Source organism: Plectropomus leopardus, chromosome 7 (assembly GCF_026936395.1).
Source record: "Plectropomus leopardus strain MGB_pleo_1.0 chromosome 7, ASM2693639v1, whole genome shotgun sequence".
NCBI lineage: Eukaryota > Metazoa > Chordata > Actinopteri > Perciformes > Serranidae > Plectropomus > Plectropomus leopardus.
The window spans coordinates 3,640,865-3,664,591 of NC_142182.1; the positions used below are offsets into that span (position 1 = coordinate 3,640,865).

Sequence of the window (23,727 nt, forward strand, 5' to 3'; positions counted from 1 at the left end):
ACTGATGAAAACGACGTTAAATAGCGTGCCAAGACACGCCATAGCATAGACTGTTTCAAAAAACGCCAAAAACACCCGAATTCGGCATGCCGAAAAATTGACCAAAAAAGCAAGGCTATAGTATGGCAAAAATGTCCAAAAATGAGATTTCCAAAAAACTGCTAAAAACCTCTTTAACCTACATAAAATAGTGTGCAGAGACACGCCATAGCATAGAGTGTTGCAAAAAACGCCAAAAACACCCGAATTCAGCATGCCGAAAAATTGACCAAAAAAGCAAGGCTATAGTATGGCAAAAATGGCAAAAAATGGCATTTCCAAAAAACTGATGAAAACTGATGAAAACGATATTAAATAGCGTGCAGAGACACGCCATAGCATAGAATGTTGGAAAAAATGCCAAAACACCCGAATTCGGCATGTCGAAAAAATGACCCAAAAAGCAAGGCTATAGTGTGGCAAAAATGTCAAAATTTGAAGTGTCTAAAAAACAGCTAAAACCAATTACTACAGCATCTAGAGGCATCTTATAGAATACAGTCATGAAAAAACACCCAAAACCCAAAAAATTGCATGTTGAAAAAATAACCAAAAGTCAAGGTGTTACAATCCACAGGTGTTAAGGGAGGGAGGGACAAAGGAAAGCAACACAGCACCATGTTTTTGAATAGGCGCGACAGCCGTTTATTTTTCAGCACAAGCATGAATGAATGAACTGGCCCAGCATCAAATGGGCCGCACACACATACAAACAAACAAAGGTAGAGGGCGGCGAGTGGAGGCAAATCAATAAACCAAAAAAATACCCTTCAAGCCTACCAAACCCACCCCGCAGATTACTACAACTTCGCCTGTTGTCAAAAACACAAATAGCACAGCCACCCCTAAGGCCTCCTGTGCTAGACAAAGAGTTACCTGCGTGTTGTGCGACAACAACATGTGTTAAACATGAAATACAATGTAAAGCTAATCTAGAGCCCAGCTCCCTTGTACGCAAGTTAACATGAAGTACAGAGTTCACAATCACAAGTTTACATCACTCACGCCAGCGCAATACTGAGGCGAACTGCTCATGGGGAAGAACAGCCGTCCCTGGCAAAAGGTATGGCAGTCTTAAATAGCCAACACAAAACACATGATTGGAGAAGGCGCTCATCAGAATGGAGGAAGGGGAGACCACCTGCACCACCCGATTGCTCATGAGACGGCGTGCAGCAGGAGGAGGAGAAATGAGCCACTGGCAGGAAATAACCCCAAGGCATGAAAGGAAGAAATCCCAGACGACGTGGCGAACTCCAATGAAGTCATCAGTCACAGTGCCTGAAAAATGAGACTGCAACAGTACCCATGCACAAAACTACCAAAAACAAACCCATCGCCTATAACACAAGGCTATAGTATGGCGAAAAAGTCAAAATTTGGCATGTCCAAGAAACAGCTGAAAACCACTTAGTGTAGGGTGTAGGTGCATATTATAGTATACAGTGTTGAAAAAACTGCCTAAAAAAACATAAATTAGCATGTTGCTAAAAACTAATGAAAACGACATAAAATAGCGCGCAGAGACACGCCATTTCATAGAATGTTGCAAAAAACACAAAACCACCCAAATTGGTCATGTCGAAAAAATGACCAAAAAACTAAGGCTATAGTATGGCAAAAATGGCAAAAATGGCAAGAAATGACATTTCCAAAAAACTGCTAAAAACTTATGAAAACGACATTAAATAGCATGCACAGACACACCATTGCATAGAATGTTGCAAAAAAGCCAAAAACGAAATAATATGACATGTTGAAAACATGACCAAAAAAGCAAGGCTATAGTATGGCAAAAATGTACAAAAATGACATTTCCAAAAAACTGCTAAAAACTGCTTAAACCTACATTGAATAGTGTGCCAAGACTCGCCATAGCATAGAATGTTGCAAAAAACGCCAAAAACACCCGAATTCAGCATGTCGAAAAAATGACCAAAAAAGCAAGGCTATAGTATGGCAAAAATGTCCAAAAATGACATTTCCAAAAAACTGCTAAAAACTGATGAAAACGACATTAAATAGTGTGCAGAGACATGCCATTGCATAGAATGTTGGAAAAAACACCAAAAACACCCGAATTCAGTATGTCAGAAAACTGACCCAAAAAAGCAAGGCTATAGTATGGCAAAAATGGCAAAAAATGGCATTTCCAAAAAACTGATGAAAACTGATTAAAACGATATTAAATAGTGTGCAGAAACACACCATTGCATAGACTGTTTCAAAAAACGCCAAAAACACCCGAATTCGGCATGCTGAAAAATTGACCAAAAAAGCAAGGCTATAGTATGGCAAAAATGTCCAAAAATGACATTTCCAAAAAACTGCTAAAAACTGATGAAAACGATATAAAATAGTGTGCCAATACACGCCACAGCATAGAATGTTGCAAAAAACGCCAAAAACACCCGAATTCGGCATGTCGAAAAAAATGACCAAAAAAGCAAGGCTATAGTATGGCAAAAATGTCCAAAAATGACATTTCCAAAAAACTGCTCAAAACCTCTTAAACCTACATAAAATAGTGTGCAGAGACACGCCATAGCATAGAGTGTTGCAAAAAATGCCAAAAACACCCGAATTCAGCATGTCGAAAAAATGACCAAAAAAGCAAGGCTATAGTATGGCAAAAATGTCCAAAAATGACATTTCCAAAAAACTGCTAAAAACGGATGAAAACGACATTAAATAGCGTGCAGAGACACGCCATTGCATAGAATGTTGGAAAAAACGCCAAAAACACCCGAATTCATTATGTCAGAAAACTGACCCAAAAAAGCAAGGCTATAGTATGGCAAAAATGTCCAAAAATGACATTTCCAAAAAACTGCTTAAAACGGATGAAAACGATATAAAATAGTGTGCCAATACACGCCATAGCATAGAATGTTGCAAAACACGCCAAAAACACCCGAATTCGGCATGTCGAAAAAAATGACTAAAAAAGCAAGGCTATAGTATGGCAAAAATGTCCAAAAATGACATTTCCAAAAAACTGCTAAAAACCTCTTAAACCTACATAAAATAGTGTGCAGAGACACGCCATAGCATAGAGTGTTGCAAAAAACGCCAAAAACACCCGAATTCAGCATGCCGAAAAATTGACCAAAAAAGCAAGGCTATAGTATGGCAAAAATGTCCAAAAATGACATTTCCAAAAAACTGCTAAAAACTGATGAAAACGATATAAAATAGTGTGCCAATACACGCCATAGCATAGAGTGTTGCAAAAAACGCCAAAAACACCCGAATTCAGCATGTCGAAAAAATGACCAAAAAAGCAAGGCTATAGTATGGCAAAAATGTCCAAAAATGACATTTCCAAAAAACTGATGAGAACTGATAAAAACAACATCAAATAGCGTGCAGAGACACGCCATAGCATAAAATGTTGCAAGAAATGCCAAAAACGCTCGAATTCGGCATGTCGAAGAAAAGACCAAAAAAGCAAGGCTATAGTATGGCAAAAATGGCAAAAAATGACATTTCCAAAAAACTGCTAAAAACTGGTGTAAACTCCATTGAATACTGTGCAAAAATATGCCATAGCATAGAATGTTGCAAAACACGCCAAAAACACCCGAATTCGGCATGTCGAAAAAATGACCCAAAAAAGCAAGGCTATAGTATGGCAAAAATGGTAAAAAATGACATTTCCAAAAAACTGCTAAAAACTTATGACAACGATGTTAAATAGTGTGCCAAGACACGCCATAGCATAGAATGTTGCAAAAAACACCCGAAACACCCAAAATTCAGCATGTCGGAAAAAATTACCAAAAAAGCAAGGCTATAGTATAGCAAAAATGGCAAAAAATTACATTTCCAAAAAACTGCTAAAAACTGCTTAAACCTACATGAAATAGTGTGCAATGAGACGCCATAGCACAGAATGTTGCAAAAAAACGTCAAAAACACTCGAAATTCGGCATGTCAAAAAGAAAGACCAAAACAGCAAGGCTATAGTATGGCAAAAATATCCAAAAATGACATTTCCAAAAAACTGCTAAAAACTGGTGTAAACGCCGTTGAATACTGTGCAAAAATATGCCATAGCATAGAATGTTGCAAAACACGCCAAAAACACCCGAATTCGGCATGTCGGAAACAATTACCAAAAAAGCAAGGCTATAGTATGGCAAAAATGGTAAAAAAATGACATTTCCAAAAAACTGCTAAAAACTGCTTAAACCTACATTAAATAGTGTGCAAAGAGACGCCATAGCATAGAATGTTGCAAAAAAATGCCAAAAACACCCGAATTCGACATGTCGAAAGAATGACCAAAACAGCAAGGCTATAGTATAGCAAAAATGGTAAAAAATGACATTTCCAAAAAAGTGCTAAAAACTGATGAAAAAGATATTAAATAGTGTGCCAAGACACGCCATAGCATAGAGTGTTTCAAAAAACGCCAAAAACACCCGAATTCGGCATGTCGGAAAAAAAAGAGCAAAAAAGCAAGGCTATAATATGGCAAAAATGTCCAAAAATGACATTTCCAAAAAACTGCTAAAAACTGCTTAAACCTACTTAAAATAGTGTGCCAAGACACGCCATAGCATATTATGTTGCAAAAAACGCCAAAAACATCTGTATTCGGCATGTCGAAAAAATGACCAAAAAAGCAAGGCTATAGTATGGCAAAAATGTCCAAAAATGACATTTCCAAAAACTGCTAAAAACTGATGAAAACGATGTTAAATAGTGTGCCAAGACACGCCATAGCATAGAATGTTTCAAAAAACGCCAAAAACACCCGAATTCGGCATGTCGAAAAAAAGAGCAAAAAAGCAAGGCTATAGTATGGCAAAAATGGTAAAAAAATGACATTTCCAAAAAACTGCAAAAAACTGCTTAAAGCTACATTAAATAGTTTGCCAAGACACGCCACAGCATAGAATGTTGCAAAAAAACGCCAAAAACACCCGAATTCAGCATGTCGGAAAAAATTACCAAAAAAACAAGGCTATAGTATGGCAAAAATGTCCAAAAATTACATTTCCAAAAAACTGCTAAAAACCTCTTAAACCTACATAAAATAGTGTGCAGAGACACGCCATAGCATAGACTGTTGCAAAAAAACACCAAAAACACCTGAATTCAGCATGTCGAAAACATGACCAAAAAAGCAAGGCTATAGTATGGCAAAAATAGTAAAAAATGACATTTCCAAAAAACTGCTAAAAACTGCTTAAACCTACATGAAATAGTGTGCAAAGAGACGCCATAGCATAGAATGTTGCAAAAAAAACGCCAAAAACACCCGAAATTCGGCATGTCAAAAAGAAAGACCAAAACAGCAAGGCTATAGTATGGCAAAAACATCCAAAAATGACATTTCCCAAAAACAGCTGAAAACTGATGAAAACAACATAAAATAGTGTGCCAAGACACGCCATAGCATAGAATGTTTCAAAAAACGCCGAAAACACCAGAATTCAGCATGTCGGTAAAAAATGACCCAAAAAAGCAAGGCTATACTATGGCAAAAATGTCCAAATATGACATTTCCAAAAAACTGCTAAAAACTGATGAAAACTATGTTAAATAGTGTGCCAAGACACGCCATAGCAAATGATGCTGCAAAAAACGCCCAAAACACCCGAATTCGGCATGTCGGAAAAAATTACCAAAAAAGCAAGGCTATAGTACGGCAAAAATGGCAAAAACGGACATTTTCAAAAAACTGCTAAAAACTGCTTAAACCTACATTAAATAGTGTGCCAAGACACGCCATAGTATAAAATGTTGCAAAAAATGCCAAAAACATCCAAATTTGGCATGTCAAAAAAATGACCCAAAAAAGCAAGGCTATAGTATGGCAAAAATGGCAAAAAATGACATTTCCAAAAAACTGATGAAAACTGATAAAAACAACATTAAATAGCGTGCAGAGACACGCCATAGCATAAAATGTTGCAAGAAAGAAACGCCAAAAACACCCGAATTCGGCATGTCGGAAAAAATGACCAAATAAGCAAGGCTATAGTATGGCAAAAATGGCAAAAGATGACATTTCCCAAAAACAGCTAAAAACTGATGAAAACGACATGAAATAGCACGCAGAGACACGCCATAGCATAAAATGTTGCAAAAAACGCCAAAAACACCTGAATTCGGCATGTCGAAAAAAAGACCAAATAAGCAAGGCTATAGTATGGCTAAAATGTCCAAAAATGACATTTCCAAAAAACTGCTAAAAACTGTTTAAACCTACATTAAATAGTGTGCCAAGACGCGCCATAGCATAGAATGTTGCAAAAAACAGCCAAAAACACCGAAATTCAGCATGTCGAAAAAATGACCAAAAAAGCAGGTTATAGTATGGCGAAAATGTCAAAAAATGGCATGTCATAAAAACAGCTGAAAACACCTCAGAACAGCATAAAATAACATCCTGAGACAAGCCATTGCATTCAAATATGCAAAAAAACCCAAAAAATAGCATGTTAAAAAATCACCAAATAGCAAGGCTATAGTATGGCAAAAATGTACAAAAATGACATTTCCAAAAAACTGCTAAAAACTGCTTAAACCTACATTGAATAGTGTGCCAAGACTCACCATAGCATAAAATGTTGCAAAAAACGCCAAAAACACCTGAATTTGGCATGTCGAAAAAAAGACCAAAACAGCAAGGCTATAGTATGGCAAAAATGTCCAAAAATGACATTTCTAAAAAACTGCTTAAACCTTCAATAATAGTGTGCAAAGAGACGCCATAGCATAGAATGTTGCAAAAAATGCCCAAAACACCCGAATTCGGCATGTCAAAAAGAAAGACCAAAAAAGCAAGGCTATAGTATGGCAAAAATGTCCAAAAAATTACATTTCCAAAAAACTGCTAAAAACTGATAAAAACAACATTAAATAGCGTGCAGAGACACGCCATAGCATAAAATGTTGCAAAAAACGTCAAAAACACCTGAATTCGGCATGTCGAAAAAATGACCAAAAAAGCAAGTCTATAGTATGGCAAAAATGTCAAAAAATGGCATGTCATAAAAACAGCTGAAAACACCTCAAAACAGCATAAAATAACATCCTGAGACACGCCATTGCATTCAAACACGCAAAAAAAACCCAAAAAATAGCATGTTAAAAAATCACCAAATAGCAAGGCTATAGTACGGCGAAAATGTCAAAATTTGACATGTCCCAAAAACAGCTGAAAACCACTCAGTATAGCACGTAGAGGCATGTTATGGTGTACAGTGTTGAAAAAACATCTGAAACAGCCCGAAAATCCTTCAAGTGGTTTTCAGCTGTCATATTTTCACATTTTTCGCCATCCTATACTATTGGTGTTTTTTGCAGTTTTTTGGACATGCTATATTAAGGTGTTTTTCCTGCTGTTTTTGAAACTTTCTCTTCCTCTATGACGTGTCTCGGCAAGCTATTTTAAGTGTTTTTCAGCTGTTGTTTTGACATGTTATATTTTGACATTTTTCGTCATACTATTGTGTTTGTGTTCCATGTTTTTTTTTTTTTTGACATGCTATATGATGGTTTTGAGGGTTTTTGGAACATTCTGTGCTATGGCGTGTCTCGGCACGCTATTTTATGCGGTTTTAGCTGTTTGCGCACTGCTCTTTGCACTATGTATATAGTTTTATTCTGTCATTATGTGCACTATGTGCATTGTCTTGTTTTTCTTACCTGTTTGTTGTTGTTGAGCGGAGCACTGTTACGAACAGAATTTCCCTTGGGATGAATAAAGTATTCTGATTCTGATTCTGATTCTGATGTCATATTTTGACCTTTTTTGGCAGTCTAGTATGGCATTTTTGTTGTTTTTTCAACATGCTGTAGTATGGTGTTTTTGGTTGATTTTTGTTTTTAAACATTCTATGCTAGGGCGTGTCTCGACACGCTATGTTATGCTGTTTTCAGCTTTCATGTCAAATTTTCACATGTCGAAGAAATGGCTGAAATCCTAAGTTGAAAACATAGCCAAAAATATCATGATATAGCATGTCGAAAAATTGGCCGAAAACAGTACAGTATAGTATGTTGTAAAATTTAAAAAATATATAAATGGAATATAATGAAAACCTAATCAAACATACCAGGAACAAAGAAGGCACATGGGTGCAGACAGGCAGGAATACTTCAGGAACAGGTGCAAGGTGAACAGCAGCAGGACCTGACAACGAACAAAGGGAAACACAAAGGTATATACACAGGGAGGGCACAGTGGCTGGGACAGGGGTTGGCCCAGGCGTCAACCAGAGACGGGGAGCAGGGCCAGGAACTGGGACTGATGTGATGTGTCGTTTTTTTTTACCCTTTGTAGTCACATGCAGCAGTCGAGCAAAAAAAGCTATGTCTGGTTGATGTGTAGTTCCGATAAAAGAAAGAAGAACAAATATAAATAAATGAAGCATACACCCATACGTAGGAATATGCATAAAACAAACATAATATCAACATCCACAAGGAGTGATACAAATATCAGGCATTGTCATGGACAAAATTTCAACACTTTTGCATGATTTCATGATTTCTGAACCCTTTTTTTTCTTGCACCCCTTGCCTGGCAACACATCACATTCAAAGTGTGTTCAAACAAAAGTCCAGCATCCCTCATAGTAAGCTTAAAGACTGCCAGAAATCAGAAAATCCAAGGATAATTTCTGTTTTACAGTTTCTGGCTGTGATAAATGGTGTAGTTTTAGTGATTTTTAAAGAAAATATACCTTTAAAAACTCTAAGAAAACAAAAAATTGCCAATATGGCCGTTATTGATATATTCACTTTTTTAAACTACTAATTCTAGTGATTATTAAGTTTCTGATGAAAATGATTTTCAGTGTATGAAATATTCATTCATTGTGCAAAATAAGAAAAGTGTGTTGGCCAGTTCTGATACTTCATTTTAAAGCCAAAATCAGCCGATAACGATAACGGGCCGATGTACAGTAAAACCCTGACAACACTAACAACCAAATAACAAAAGTATAAAAATGATTTTATCTCCACATAACGTATTTGATCCGACATGCTGAGTCAGATGAGTCGAGGGACGTTAAATAACGTGCATGAACAAGTATGAGCTAATTAGCATTGCAAAGACATGGCAAGCACCTGAGCTCTGAAATTTTCTTGCTGTAGGGCGACTGTTAACCACTACACCACCATGCCACACTCAAAAATACATACAAATAATGAACAAAAGTGCTGCATAAACCTGCGTTTACACTCTGATTGTTTATGTAAACAGATGCTGTTTACTCTTTTATACAAGCTAAGACTCGACATCTACTAACCGTTCACTTTTCAACCTTGTATAACTGAAATCTAAAGGTATAAAAAAATGAATACATCCAAATGTTTAGAAATATAATAGACATTTAATAAACATCTTTTCAACATTAAATTGCTCAGTGGGCGAATCTGAATGAATTTGGGGTTTTTTTTAAAAAACAAGTCTGATTCAAGTTCTCCTTCACCCCTGAAATGTCCCAAAACCGTCATGAGTGCTTTAAAGAGATGCTAACCCCGTAAAAATGTCTCTGGGGCTCAGTGGAGGACTTTATTTTCTCCTGACGGTCTGAATGCTACGGGGAAAACGCTGCAGACCGAAGAAAAACAGTCAACTCTTTCTGGTGCAGTTTGTCCTCTGTAGTGGAGCTACACCGGGGGCAGATGTGTGGGCCTCTGCAGCCTCCGGCCTCTGAGGAAACACTAATTATCACCTCCAGGCAGCTTTCTGCCGTCTCGTTACGGCAACAAGGAGCTGGATGGACTCTCTCCTTCTCCCACTCATTCCCTCCTTCACACTCTTTCATTATCCTCTCTGCTGCTCCTCCTTCTTCCTCTCACTCCTCCTCACTCAGACCTCCTCTCTTTAATTCACTTCCCCCTGCCGCCTCCCCCTTTTCTTTAATAGATACCATTATAGAGAGGATGTGTCTACACTAAGAGGAATCCATCCTTTAACGCAGTGCCTCCTTTTAAAGGATTACATCGATGCATGAGCAGACATCAAAACAGCTTCACGCTTTGTCTCTATAAGCGATAAAGCATTTCCATGGATGACTTGCCATAAAAGCTCAATCTCGCCACCTATATTGTTTGGGGGAGTTACTATGAACACCTCATAAACAAGTCTCATAGCCTCTCATAACATCAAAGGCTGTAAACTTGGCTCGTGCAATGAGCCGTGAGCATGCACAATAATAAACACACACGTATCCACGCAGCAGCGTAGCACTAAACGGAGAGTGAGTGATTAAAGCCGGCGAGGCACTCCAGGGCCGCGGTAATGATGCAGCGTCAACCTTTGCTCACGCCTCATTGGCTCACGCTTCTGCTGAGCAACTGCTGAGATTTAATTGAAGGGTACACTTCGTTAACACCGTTGCCAGGTGACCACGGAGGCCTAATTTAAGGGCAACGCTTCATTGGACCTGTGCCTGTCCATCAAACAGGTGCATTAGAAGAGCTTAGCTTTTTGTCTTTGTTGGCAGTGATGACGGGTGGGAGGAAAAGAAAGGGGAGAAAAGGGGGAGAAAAGTAGGAAGAGGGAGAAGATAAAGGCTGCAGGAAGAGAAGGAGAGGGCATGAAAGAGGAGGATTAAGGGTCCATGGGAGACAAGAAAAAGACGGCAGGAGACTGGAGTCCTTGGGGATCTGATTATCAGATTAAGCAGCAAATGCTACATCAGCAATATTTCAGCGTGGAAATGAAAGCTCTCCTGGCTAGAAAAAGAAGACCAATCTCCTGTTTCTAATTGGATGAAACCTATGCTCAGCAAGGAAACGATCAGAACTCCGGACAGAATGACATTGAAATCTCAGACGTCATTAAATTTCGCACGAGGATTCTCATTTCGTGTTTCCTGCGGGTCGTATGTAGGCAGCTCAAGAATACATTATACTAACATTTTTATTCCATTTCTGTGTGTAGAGCGGAGATAAAAATTCAAAGTATTAGCTATCATTGCAGATAGGCAAACATGACTTCAGCTTGGCGAGTCCTGAGGCAGGTATGAAATGGACTTCTAAGTGGATTCGTACAAACAAGATGAGATAATAAAATGTGGAAATGAAAGCTTTTACTTTGTTAATGTAGTGGAAACTGAGGAGGGATAATTTTGCATTAGCATAACCTCTGTATATGGGTCAATGGTAATTAGACTAATGAGTGAAAACATTCTTTTATGAAGTGCATGTATAAAGGTGTGCAGCCTGGATGGATTTACTTTTATTGCCGTGTATGTGCTTTGTTTTATACGTGCAGTTTGGATTGTGTAAAAAGTATGGGTGTGATTTGGCACAGCTGGTGCTGTTTGGTTCAAATGTGGTTTGTTTTCTTGTGAGTGTGAAGGGCGCAGACTAATTTTTTGCTTTCTTCTACGGATTAGCTGTGTGGACTAAACCACCTGTAACTCAGTGTCACAAAGACAAAGGAGTTGTTGGTGGACTTTAGGAAACAAAGGACCCGTCCAAACCCGGTCACCATCAACAGATCAGAGGTGGACATTGTGGACGAGTACAAGTACGTGGGCGTCCATACAGACAATAAGCTGGACTGGACTAAAAACACAGATGCTGTGTAAAAGAAAGGTCAGAGCGTCTGTATTTTTTTTTAGGACACTCAGATCTTTCGATGTCTGCAGAACCACGCTGCAGATGGTTTACCACTGGGTGGTGGCCAGCGTCATCTTCCACGCTGTCGTGTGCTGGGACAGCAGGCAGAAGGCCGCTGACGCTAACAGACTCAATAAGCTCATCAGGAAAGCTTGCTCTGTGGAACTGGAGTTTTTAGTGGAGGTATGAGCTGAAGACTGAGACCACCGAGGAGCACCACTGAACGCCACAGGAGCTCTTTTCTAGCAATGGCAATCCAACTGTCTAACTCCTCCCCCTTCTGCAGGAAGGAAAACGGAAGTATTTTTTGTGCAATATTACTTTACTTATGTTATTGTGCAATTTTAAACTCCAGGCGAAATATTACTTTTTACTTTTAAACAGACACTTTGTATTTTATTTTCACTTATTTGATGCTCTGCTGTGTTTTTGGGGCAATCTGGCAGAAGAATTTCCTTCAGGATTAATAAAGTTTTATCTTATCGCATCGCATCTTATCTTTGACTTCAGGGTCAGAGCCAAGACGGAGACTATGGAGCATGCACAAAACGCTTAGGCCAGTCCAGGTCTGACTGAGATGTATATAAGAAGGAGTAAATCGACCCCAAACCGCATTATCTGGCTGTGTTAGTCTGACTTTGAGAAATTCAATTTCAGTCAGACTAACACATTTACGTGTATATCAAAAGTCCAGTTTGAGTCAGACTCAATAATTAATTAAATAACACAATAATTCAACTTTTTCTAAAATCATGTAAACATACTGACCGAGTCAAAATGCATGTTTGTGCAAATTTGTAGAAATTCTCTTAAGGTGTTCAAGATATTGCGTCCACAAGAATGAGACAGACAGACGGACTGACAGACAGCCCGAAAACATAATGCCTCCAGCCTCGGTGGAGACATAAAAAAAAGAAAAAAGAAGCATCAAATATCAGCACCAGGCTGTGAGCGCTCTGTCGAGTCTGTCACCGCTCTTGAAGACGTCGTTTCAAAACAAAGCAGGAGAGCGAACCTGAAAAACACAGCCTGAAGCGGTCTAAGAAGTCATCACCCAACACTCCTGTATCTGTAAACAGGTGAGCGGTTTTGAAAAGGTCAGCAGAGGTGTGGGATTGATGAGAGCTCTGTCAGATATCACTGGGAGGAGTGGGCTTGATGGAGAATGTGTCAGAGGACGCCATGCAGCCCCTCGCTCTGCTGCTGAGTGACGCCCGCGTGCTGCCTTCCAAGCACAGGCTTTTCTGTAGGGACCTACAGAGAGGCATGAAAAGAGGCTGCTCTGAATCGTGCACTGCTTCACTGCACCGAGGAGCTCCTGCATGCAAAAAATACACCATGGGCGGAAAATATAACACATTAACATTCTCTCCAGCTACTGCATGAGGCCTTGCGCACATATCCAAAGGATATAGCACAACCAAGCCAATTTGAGGCCAAATTGCTGGTGAAGTGCTGAGTAGCATTCATGTTGATGGTAGAGATTATGAGAGCGCTTCTTCACTGCCCAGAAAGCTTAGAAGTTATTAGTGTTGTAACAACCCTGGCAGGGACCTGCTAACTTCCTGCCAAGTCCGAGCCGCCTGTTGGTGAGGGGGCTGTGCTGTCACTGGGGGAGCATTGAGCCTGTTTGGACCGGACTCCTGGTCAATTTTTTTATGTTTTTGAGATATGAGTCAGGGTGCTGTGAGGACTGGCCTGGAACCAGGTCTGTGCTCAGTTACTGTACTCTGGTATGTGTCACTGGCGTCAACCCATCGGACCAAAAGCTGTGATTCACACCGTCATTTTTGAGTCAGCGTCCACCCGACACGTGCAGGAACATGATTCTGGCAAACACGGCATCACACTGTGTGCTACATGGACTTCATTTTCATTTCAGTTGTAGGCTGAACACAGATCCCTCTGCGTGTTCATATAGTGCCGTGGACTTCAGCTGCATTCACACCAAATCAGGTGTTGCAGCAAAAATGCCGATCCTCCCCTCTCTGGTCTGTGAGTTTTGTATCTAGGTTGCAGTGGTGGGAGAAGTTGAAACAGGGTCAACTTTTAGAGCAGTAATGCTCAATTTAAGGCTAATGGGCCAAATCTGGCCCCCAATAAGGTGCTGGATGGCTCCCAAACCATTTTCTAATACATAACAAGGAAGTGATTCACACTGGGAACAGCTTTTGTACTTTTAGTATACATAAAGTGCCAGAGTGAATGAAAGCATCAAAATAGAGCTTGTTTATCGAAAAAAGTGTGATAAACCTGCACTACCCAACAGAGGTCCTAGTTAAGACCCTAATGTCCTAAAATCCTAGAAGCGCTAAAATCGCTGAAATATTAGTAATGTCCTAAAATCCTAACGCGCTAAAATCCAAGAATCCTTATAATGTCTTGAAATCCTAAAAATGTCCTGAAATCCCGGAAACATCTTAAAATCCAAGAAACGTCCTAAAATCCTACAAATGTCCTCAAATCCTAGAAACATGCTAAAATCCTAGAAACCTCTTAAAATCCTAGAAATGCCCTTAAATCCAAGAAACATCCTGAAATCCTATAAACATCCAAATATTCCAGAAACATGCTAAAATCCAAGATACGTTCTAAAATCGCCCAAAAATCCTTAAAATCCTAGAAACGCTCTAAAATCCTAGAAACGTCCTAAAATCGTAATAATGTCCTGAAACATCCTAAAAACATGCTAAATTCCTAGAAACACCTAAAGTCCTAAAGACGTCTTAAAATCACAGAGATTTCCTAAAATCCTAGAAACATGTTTCGAGCTGTGACTGGCCCCTGGCCTACCATTTTGTAAAAGTGGCCCAGAAGCAAAGCAAGTTGGGAATCCCTGTTTTAGAGAACCGCAAATCCCAAATGCTTTGTACAATTAAATCAGAGCAGCGGGACGGTCAGCATGCGTATGTGTGTATGTGTGTGTGTGTGTGTGTGAGTGTGAGTGAAGAGGTTAAATCTGCAAAAGTAGTTCTGCAGAAAGTACTGTTTTCATGGCCTTGGTGTGTTCAGTCAAAAGCATCTCAGTATGTAACTTTGTGTTTCTTTATCTAGACGACTACTTTTTCTTTTACTTTTTCACATAAACATCAATAATCACCACTTACAGATCATGTAATTATTGTGCTACACTACACAACAGTTTGACTTACACGCGTCTTCTCTCTCAGTATCACTTCAGCCCGGCGCTCTGTGGAGGATGTCAGAGATGATGGATACCTCTCATGAGTAAACAGACCCAGTGAAAAAAGGGTACACAGCTACAGCGCTCCACCGGTGTATTCAAGGCCTGGCAGCAGAGAAAAAAAGAAAAAAATTATATTAGCAGGTCTGTCAAGTAGCGAGCAGCGGGATATATTACAGCTAGAAGCAGTTTTAAAACAAGTTGGGGCCCTGCCAAGAAAGTCTCAGAGCAATATCTCCAGCAATATGGATGAGGGAATGCAGTCTGCTCGGGCTGGCACGCGGCTCTCTGACAATATTTAATACTGTATAGATATAAGCTGCTGGGAAATCAAGTTCTGGACGTCTATGGGGCTTAGATGAAACTACAAACATCAAAAAAAGACTGAAAATATGCCTCTGTGTTGGTTCAATCCACCTAATACAACTGATATATTCTATATTTTTATTATTCTGAGAAAATTGACCACAATACTTTAGTCTATAGTCCTCACCAGGGCTCAAATGGTGCAATTTATTTTTGAGAGCAACATTCGGAAGCAATGAAGTGTCTGTTGTAGTCTGGATGATAAAATCTGTGAAATTCATATTGTTTTAATGTCCCTCTTTATATTCTGGTTTCATACACACACACACACACACACACACACACAAAGTTAACTTTGCAGCGCAGAGCAGTGCAACACTGCCACCACAAGGACAAATGTGGAAACACTAGAAACAGTCAATCTCTTTTTAAATGATTATTTTATCAATACCTTACTCCTGAAATTGCACTTGAGTCTTACAATGCGCTGTTTTGATTCGATTTTGTTTTGTTTTGTTTTTAATGTTTTCCTGTGTGTTATTCCTATATTTTTCTTTTGTGTTGTGTTTTTTAAAAATTTTCTGTCTTTTGTGATTTTAAGTGGACAGCACTTTGTAACGTTGGTTTTGATAAGTTCTATAAAAAACTTGATTATTAAATATTGTTATCATTACTATTATCATCATTATCATTATTATTGTTATGATTATTATAGTAATGTAATAATAATATGTATTATTAATATATTACTATAATAATAATAATTAGCAGTAGTATCCACTCTGCAATTATACTGTACGCTTTGGAGACAGGGGATGATTGCAACACTTCTTGCAACATTTTTTTCATTTACTCAGAGACTATATGAACTTTACCAAGCAGTTTTTTTCCTAATCAGTACTGCACGGTGCTTCCTTCATGTACTATCCGAAATTATTGAGAACTTAACCCTGAAATGGGCAGCCACATACAAATATATTTTTAGTATTTAATTAGTCATTTGCTATTTTTATCTATCATGTATATGTGCTAAAATAACTCATAATAATAAAACAATAATTCACGTTTGTTTGTTTCTTTAAAATATGACCTTAACTCCGAGATGTCCATGTTGTCTGTCTGAAGTCTTTTCTTTTCGTGAAGCACCTGAATGCAGCGTGAACTCTGACGGTCCCTCTGAAGCTGACTTTACCGGCTGGAGTTAATCTGCTTTCTGAGGTAATTATTGATTATTTTTTCGGTTATTTCGTATATATTGTGTACATTTTATGTTACGGCCAGCACATGGGTCAACATTACTGGTTTGGTATAAAGAAGTTCACTTTTTTTAACCACGAAAATACTGACTAAACGTTTGGTTTTCGGCCTGTTTTTCGCCAAATCCGTCGTGTTTTGCCACCAGTTTTTTAGCTAACGTTGAGATATTAACTAAATTTTTAAAAATGCGTGTGAGAAAATGTAGTTCACACAATCTGTTCCTCAACTTGCTACAGTTTAGTTACATTGTTGTAGACTCCATGTATGTACTATTTTGAAATGTATCTTTTTAGAAAGGAAATACGCGCTAAAATGGTTAGCTGGTTTACTGGTTCCAAATCTGCGGGTCCTGACCCCACTGAGGGTCGCCTAAGCTCCAAGGGAGGCCTTCTTGATTTAAAGGTGTGTTAGAAAACTTATTTATTATTACCCGTCATTTATTAATTATTACTTACTACTTTTCAGCATTAAAATAAATGTAACTGTAATCAGTTACAGCACTGAGGAAAAAAATAGGTAATTAAATTACAGTTACTCATTAAAATTCTAGTAATTACTACTTTAAAAATATAGATATTTTAAGTAAAAAGTTTATATCATCATCATTTATATTATTTAAAGACTTATTCCTTATTTTCAGTGGTGCTGATGCACATTCAGCAATCATCAAAACTGAAAATGACACGCTGTCAGTGTTATCAACGAGGACAGCTTTCAAATTTTAATATTGCTTTTTTATTTTTCCCTAGCTTCTTAAAAATTATTTTCTAAATCAATTTATTGCTTGCAGTTTATGGGACATTTCTTACAAAGCTGATCATTACCTTTTTCCCTGTTTTCAAAAGAAATTGCACCAATTTGCTCAGAATTCAAAGTATTATGAAAGACATCTGAAGGCAACAAGGAAAGTGTATTCATTTCAGATTTTAAAGGGTTAAGTCAAACTATGTATTCAAAACTGCTGTATGAAGTTTTAAAACTTTAAAATTGAGTAAAAAAATCACTTGCCTCTTTGTGTTGGGCAGACCCATGAGTGACTGTGAGGAGACGGACGTCTTTTGGGAGCCCTGGACTTTGACACCTGGGAAAGGAAAAAGAAAAAAGGACAAAAAATGCCTTAAACACAAAAACAACGTGAAAATGGATGAAAGCATCCAAAAGAAAAAGAAAAAGAAAAAGAAATGCTCAAAATTCAAAGAAGCAATGCAGGGAAGGAAAGAAAAGAAGAAAAAGAAAAACAGGCTGAATTTGGGATTAGATGACAGTTTTGTGATCACACAGGGCAGCAGGGCACAAGCAGAGGTCATTGTGACGCCACAAAGAAGCGACAAACTAAAACCTGACAGAGACCTCACGAAGAAAACCAAAAGAAAAAAGAAGGTGGCGTTTGACTTGTCACCGGGCTACGACTGTGCAAAACTTCCTAAACTTACCTCTTCAGCTCAGCAGACTCCTAAAGAGAGCGTTTTCTTGCAGAATGAAGCTGTGAGAGTCTGTGAGAGCCGTTCACAGATCACAGCGACCGGACAAACACACGGTGACGAATCTCAGTGCACCAGCGAGGACATAAACAGCCAGGACCTGTTCATCACCCAGAAGACGTTCAGAGCGTCGCCCTCCGAACCCTCCAGCGGTGAAACCAGCGACAAAGCAGTTTCTTCAAGCCCTCAGATGTTTACGGAAGCACACGAGTTGTCAATAGTTTTGCTAAAACAGCATCTCGACCGATCGTACAAATGTCCGGAAGACTTACATTTCTATCGAGGAAAGACAAGCGAGCAGAAGCTGATGACAGCGCAGCTGCTTCTCACTGAAGAAGAAAAGATAAACAAAGCACGTGAGAATCCCAAAAAGGGAAAATTGTCCTTTCAGACCCAGAACACAAAACTTGAAAAAGGATCACATAAAACACCCAGTGAGGTGAATTCATACCTGGATGAGCCAATCGTCGTAAACTCCTCCCTGCATGGCGCAGGGTCAAAGATGCGTCCTCCACGTGTGTCAGATGAGCCCTCAGCGCCTCCCACGATGTCCCTGACGAGCTCGTCCACACAGACGGAGAACTTCTTCAGCACTGAACTCTCCTCGTACCTCAACTTCTGCCAAAAAACGAGACTGACGGCACGCTTAGTGGACTTGAAGCCGTTGGATCTGAGCCTGCCGGAGAGGGTCAGAAAAGACCTCGGGACGTGTTTGAACATCGCTTTGACAGACGAGGTCGAACACAAAGAGTCCAACCTGCGTCCATCTTCACACACGAGAGACAGAGAGGCAAAGACAGAGCCTTCTGGTGGACAGCCGTGGTCTGTGAGGACGCACCGTAAAGGAGAAACAACTCCGAGCCCCAGGTCAGAGTCTGAGCCAAAATCGACAGACACGACCGCCTCCAGCGAGGACGACCCCCCCTGTCGCAACGGCAAGCTAGACCTGGTCCAGGTGAGACCACACGATACTCCACCTACCGTTTACTGCAGTTACCCGCCAAATAACGCGTGTCTTCTGGGGCGTTTCCACCAGCAGGTCGGTTTGGTTCAGTTCAGTACGCTTTGACTTTCAATATGCAGCGTTTGTAGCTCCACGTTTTAGTGCTGGATCAGCATGCCGAGTATCCCAACAGAGCGGGGACCAAAGAAGGACAGTTAAAAAACTAAACGGTACCACCCACAGCTTTTCACAATGAAAACGCCCCAAAAAATAAAATAAAATGTGTACTGGACCGAACCAAACCGACCTGCTGGTGGAGGCGCCTCAATAGTGGCACTGGGCCAAATCCAAAATATTTGGATTGTAGGAAGTTTTTAGGATTTTAGGACATCAGGGACTTAGCTCGGACCTCTGTCAGGAGTGCGGGAGATCCTCCACTGGCACTTTTTTTGATAACAGGCTCTCTTCGGATGCTGTGTGATGCTCTCTGACACCTCTTTTATGCTAAAAGTATTAACAGAAGCTTCTGTAACTCTTATTAAAGTCCTCACTTGCTGGTGGGGAAATGAGCTCTCAGGCACAATCCTGAAACAGCTGGCTGTATAAATGAGTTTCTGCATATTTAAATATGTTGACCCTGAAGGGAACGATGCTGAAAAAACATTGGCCCCTGGTTCAGAGCCACAGACCGGGTATGTATGGAATAATTGTGTTTTGGTTTTTTCTCATATTCTTTAAACTGTTGTGTCTGATAATTGATGACAAAAATGTGTTTCTGTTAAATCAGAATAATTTGCGTAAGAGGTCATCAAAGTGCTACGTTGAGTAACAAACAGACTTTTTGTTTGACTTCAGGTGAGGGCGGTCCAGATGAGACTCAACGAGTCCTTCTTTTTCAAGACTAAGGGAGAGGGACAGTCCCCCAGACCCGAGTCTCCGCTGATGAAACTCACTCAGAGCAGAAACACGAGAAGCAAGAAGGTCCACTGAGCTCATACGAGCAGCAGGAAATTAAAGTTAACCGACTAATTCTCACTTATAATGTCTGAAGTATTTAAGCAGCTTGTGTTAAACCGCAGCTCCGTGTCAGAGTAACCCTTTAAAACCTGAAGCAGCATCACTTTTCATGTGCAGATGCCTTTCACACGTGTTTATCTCTTTGAACCCTGAGCAAACTGGTGCAATTTCTGTCAGAAGCATGGGAAAAAAAATGTAAAAATACGTAAGAAATGTTCCACAAATTGCAAGAAAATAGATTTTTTTTTTAAGCTAGAGCACAAAATCAAGACAGCTAGCCTTCTTATTATCAGAATTATACATTTTTAAAAATTTTTTTTAATGAATTTAAGCAATTTTGTTCAATCATTTTCTTGTTGTTTTTAGACTTTTTTTGGTTTGTTTGTGTTGTAGTTTCTTTTGTGCTAATTTTCAGGTATTTTTTCTTGTATTTTTTTAAACTTTCTTTTGCTAATTTCTGGTTCAGTTCTTCTGTTGCTCGTTGCCTTCTTCCCATGTTTTTGAAAGAGCTCGAGCCAATTTGCCGAGGCCTTGAAGGGTTAACAGGTAAATGAAAATTCAGCTCTTGATGCTAAAACTGAATCTGAACTTTATCTTTGAGTAGAAAGGTGTGTTGTTAAAGGTAAACTCTGCAGGATGTTCGTTTGTTTATCCGTGAAAGCGAAAGCCAAACCCGCTTCGCTATTTTCTGCCATTTTTCGGTGCCGGGTCTCCTGGACGCTGCTTACAGTCTGGCACCTGGTCGTCCCGACTTCACCCGAGCGTCCATAAACGTCCTGAACACAGAAAATAAGAGGAAAAAAAGGAAATGCAGGCAGTCTGTGCAGATAAAAAACACCAAATATTGACTGAGAGGGATTATTTCTGCAGGAGTCCAAACAGATTTTTAGAAAAATCCTGCAGAGTTTAACGTTAAAGTTAAAGACGGTCAGTCCGTCAGTGATTTCGAGAACGTTCAGCGTGTCATGATGGAGGTTATTAGGAACATTAAGAGAGAAATCTCATCAAACATAATAAAAGGAAGGAAACTCTGTCCCAAAATGAACTTTTAGAGGAGAATCCCACCGTCCTCCTCATGTTGATGACCTGTAATATTTTCGGGTTAGACTTTCCTATGAAGCTGTTGAACAGATGTTGTTACGGTTACAAATATCACTTTCAGTGAGAGCTTTGAGTGTTTTCAGGACATTAAATTGTAGTTCATAGTTTTGATTGTCGTCTGTTCTGTGTTTAAGAAAGCATTTGATCGATTTAAGTGTATTTAATGTGCAGAACAGTTGTTTTGTACGTTAGTTTAAACAGTGTCAGAATATACAGTTTCAGTAACAAGTTGTATATTTTTTTATTATTAATTTGACCTTCGTAGTGATGTACGTATGGAGTTTGTCACAATTTACACAATTAATCCTTTGAAACCTAAAGTGACATCACTTTTCTTGTTTCTGCTTTCAGATGCTTTTAACAAGTATTTAACCCTTTAAACCCTGAGCAAAATTTGTTTGATTTCTCTCAAAAACATGCCAGAAAGGCAACGAGCAACTTGCAAGAAATTAATAGATTTAGATTTTTTTTTTAAAGCTAGGGAAAACAAAAAAAGCTTGAGAAATTTTATTTTATTTTTTTAAGGCGATTTAATTTTTTTTTTAAACTTTATTTTTTGTTTTGTTTTATTTTTATTTATAATTAGGTAATTTATTGTGTATTTTTTAACAAAAATCTTCCTTATTTTTGGCTCATTTATTTCTTTGCTCATTGCCTTGTTGTATTTTTTGTTTTTGTTTTGTTTATTTTTAGGCAATTTTCCTTCTTCGTTGCCTTCTTTCCATGTTTTTGACAGAAATCAAGCACAACCACATAACCACCATTCAAACGCAAACGTGACAACCAGTAAAAGTCCCCCATGTTCACTGTTAAGATTGACCTGTTTAAACTGCGACAGTTCACTTTTTTTTCTTGCATTCAGTTTCCTTCTGACCTTTTTTAGTTCTGCCTCGTGTCCTAAAATGTCTGTTTATTTCACATCTCAATCAAAGCGCGTGTTACAGCAGACACACGTCATGCTGTCACGTTACCATGGACACCACGGGGAAAACTACCAGCGCCACGGTGTTTGTGAGCGCTGAAACACGCACAAAGCAGCTGCAGTTCACCAAAACACGAAACATCAGCACGTCAGAGGATTATTTTAGCACCTCGTTTCTCCCAGAGAGGAAAACTCAGTGTGTCAGAGGTGTCCCCGTCCCTCACCCTGCTGCTCTGTGAGAAATGATCCCTCTGAACGGTCCGGAGCGACATTCTGTCATATTTATTCATCAAAGCAGCCGGAGAGATTATCAAAGCTGACAAAGAGCAAAACCAGACATTACAGAGCTTATGAAGCTTCACACCGCAGTTTCAGCACTCTGAGAGTCAGATCCCAGTTTCCCCGAGTCTTCCTGCCGATGCTTCACACCGTGCTGCTTAACCCTTTGAAACCTGAATCGACATCACTGCATTCAGACGCCTTTCACAAGTATTCAAATCTTTGAGAAAATTGGTTTGATTTCTTTCAAAAAACACGGGAAAAAAGCAATGAGCAACTTTTCAAAAAATGTCCAATAAATTGCAAAAATTAGTAGATTTAGAATATTATTTTTTTAAAAGGCTGTGGAAATTTTTCTAGAAAATACATTTTAAATAAGCATAGTTAAATATTTCAATTTTTTTTATTTAACTTTGCCATTTGTCACTTGACTGCTTTTTTTTCCTTTTTCTAATTTTCAGGTATTTTTTCCTAATTTCTTGCTAATTTCTGGGTGATTTCATCTTTAGTTGCTCATTGCCTTCCTGCTATGTTTTTAAACTATTTGCCCAGGTTTCAAAGGATTAAAAGTTCAGTTTTTCTGAGCTTAGCAGTGCAAATCTGAGCAAAATTGTTTGATGTCTTGCAAAAACGAGGAGAAGGCAATGAGCAGCTTAACAATATGTGGTCCAAACATTTGCAAGAAATTTAAAAAAAACTATTCCCAGAAAAATACTAGAAAATATGCCAAAAAAAAAGGTCAAACAAAAAACAAAAAGTAAATAAACACAAGAAAATGGGGGGAAAATGAAAGAAATATATGTAGATTTTTTTTCTGTAACACTTCAAATATATATATATTTAGACAATATAATTATAATTATTATGAAAAGTTTTCTGGACATTTTTCCTTTTTTAATTTTTATTTTCCCCCTTTGAATAAAATCAGCCCTTTTTCTGTCACTTTTTACTAATTTTTTGCAATGTGTGGGACATGTCCAAACCCACAAGAATAAACCCAAAAGAAAATTAGAAAAAAAAAATAAATATGTGTATACATTTATTTCTGTACCACTATTTTAAATATTTAACTATAATTATGACGATTATGAATAATTTTCTGGACTTTTGTCGTGGTCTTTTTGATTTGTTGTCTCCTAACGGTAAGTAATGCATGTCAGTTTAAGGTCTTTTCTCCAATTTTGGTTATTGTAAAACTGATCTTAAATTTTATTCTAGATGAAAAAATGAGTCACCTAAAATCTTGTGTGGGACGTTTCTTGCCAAGTTGCTCACTGCCTCCCCCCAATCTAACATATCAGCTCTGGTTTCAAAGGGTTAAGGCGCTGAGGTGACGTCTCTCTGTCCCCTCTGGTTTTTGTCAGAATCAGGGTCTAGTTGTGTCTGAAGAGCTTGATGCCCATCCAGCTCCAGAGGTGGAAGAAGACGTAGACCGGGACGGTGACGGGCAGCAGCAGGCTGTAGAAGCACACGCTGCTGCTGCTGGTGCAGCCCTGCGGGAAGTTCTCGTCCACCGCGGCGGAGTAAAACAAACCCAGCAGGGACACTATGGGGACGAGTCCCACCATCATGGACAGCGAAAACATGCCTGCAGGGG

General features: G+C 39.0%; 2 protein-coding genes and 1 long non-coding RNA gene across 4 annotated transcripts; 1 reads left to right on the plus strand and 2 right to left on the minus strand.

The window, feature by feature from the left end:
- Positions 1-647: 647 nt before the first annotated feature.
- On the minus strand, positions 648-18,453 carry LOC121950781 (uncharacterized). Its single transcript, XR_015776942.1, has 7 exons — positions 18,320-18,453; positions 18,141-18,197; positions 17,821-18,053; positions 17,396-17,468; positions 14,793-14,929; positions 8,115-8,191; positions 648-1,320 (listed from the first exon to the last, which is right to left on the minus strand). It is a non-coding gene; the product is annotated as an uncharacterized LOC121950781 (long non-coding RNA).
- Positions 16,233-20,994, plus strand: LOC121938183 (uncharacterized). Of its 2 annotated transcripts, none has more exons than XM_088079673.1 (3): positions 16,233-16,348; positions 17,413-18,823; positions 19,667-20,994. In XM_088079673.1, the coding sequence occupies exons 2-3, from the start codon at positions 17,417-17,419 to the stop codon at positions 19,799-19,801; spliced, it is 1,542 nt and encodes a 513-aa protein (XP_087935799.1). In that variant the 5' UTR covers positions 16,233-16,348; positions 17,413-17,416; the 3' UTR covers positions 19,802-20,994. The 2 variants fall into 2 exon arrangements, with proteins under 2 accessions (XP_087935799.1, XP_087935800.1); XM_088079674.1 differs by lacking the exon at positions 16,233-16,348 and adding an exon at positions 16,378-16,789.
- Positions 20,995-21,145: 151 nt separating this feature from the next.
- LOC148189086 (phosphatidylinositol N-acetylglucosaminyltransferase subunit Y-like) lies at positions 21,146-23,722 on the minus strand. The gene has a single exon (XM_088079676.1). The coding sequence runs from the start codon at positions 23,714-23,716 to the stop codon at positions 23,504-23,506; it is 213 nt and encodes a 70-aa protein (XP_087935802.1). The 5' UTR covers positions 23,717-23,722; the 3' UTR covers positions 21,146-23,503.
- Between the last annotated feature and the right edge of the window lie 5 nt (positions 23,723-23,727).

Excerpts from the sequence above, each read along its gene's own strand:
- LOC121938183 (XM_088079673.1), top strand. The coding sequence starts at position 17,417 with ATGAGTGACTGTGAGGAGACGGACGTCTTTTGGGAGCCCTGGACTTTG. Across the intron at positions 18,824-19,666 it reads GCAAGCTAGACCTGGTCCAG|GTGAGGGCGGTCCAGATGAG; the intron begins GTGAGACCACAC and ends GTTTGACTTCAG.
- LOC148189086 (XM_088079676.1), bottom strand. The coding sequence starts at position 23,716 with ATGTTTTCGCTGTCCATGATGGTGGGACTCGTCCCCATAGTGTCCCTG.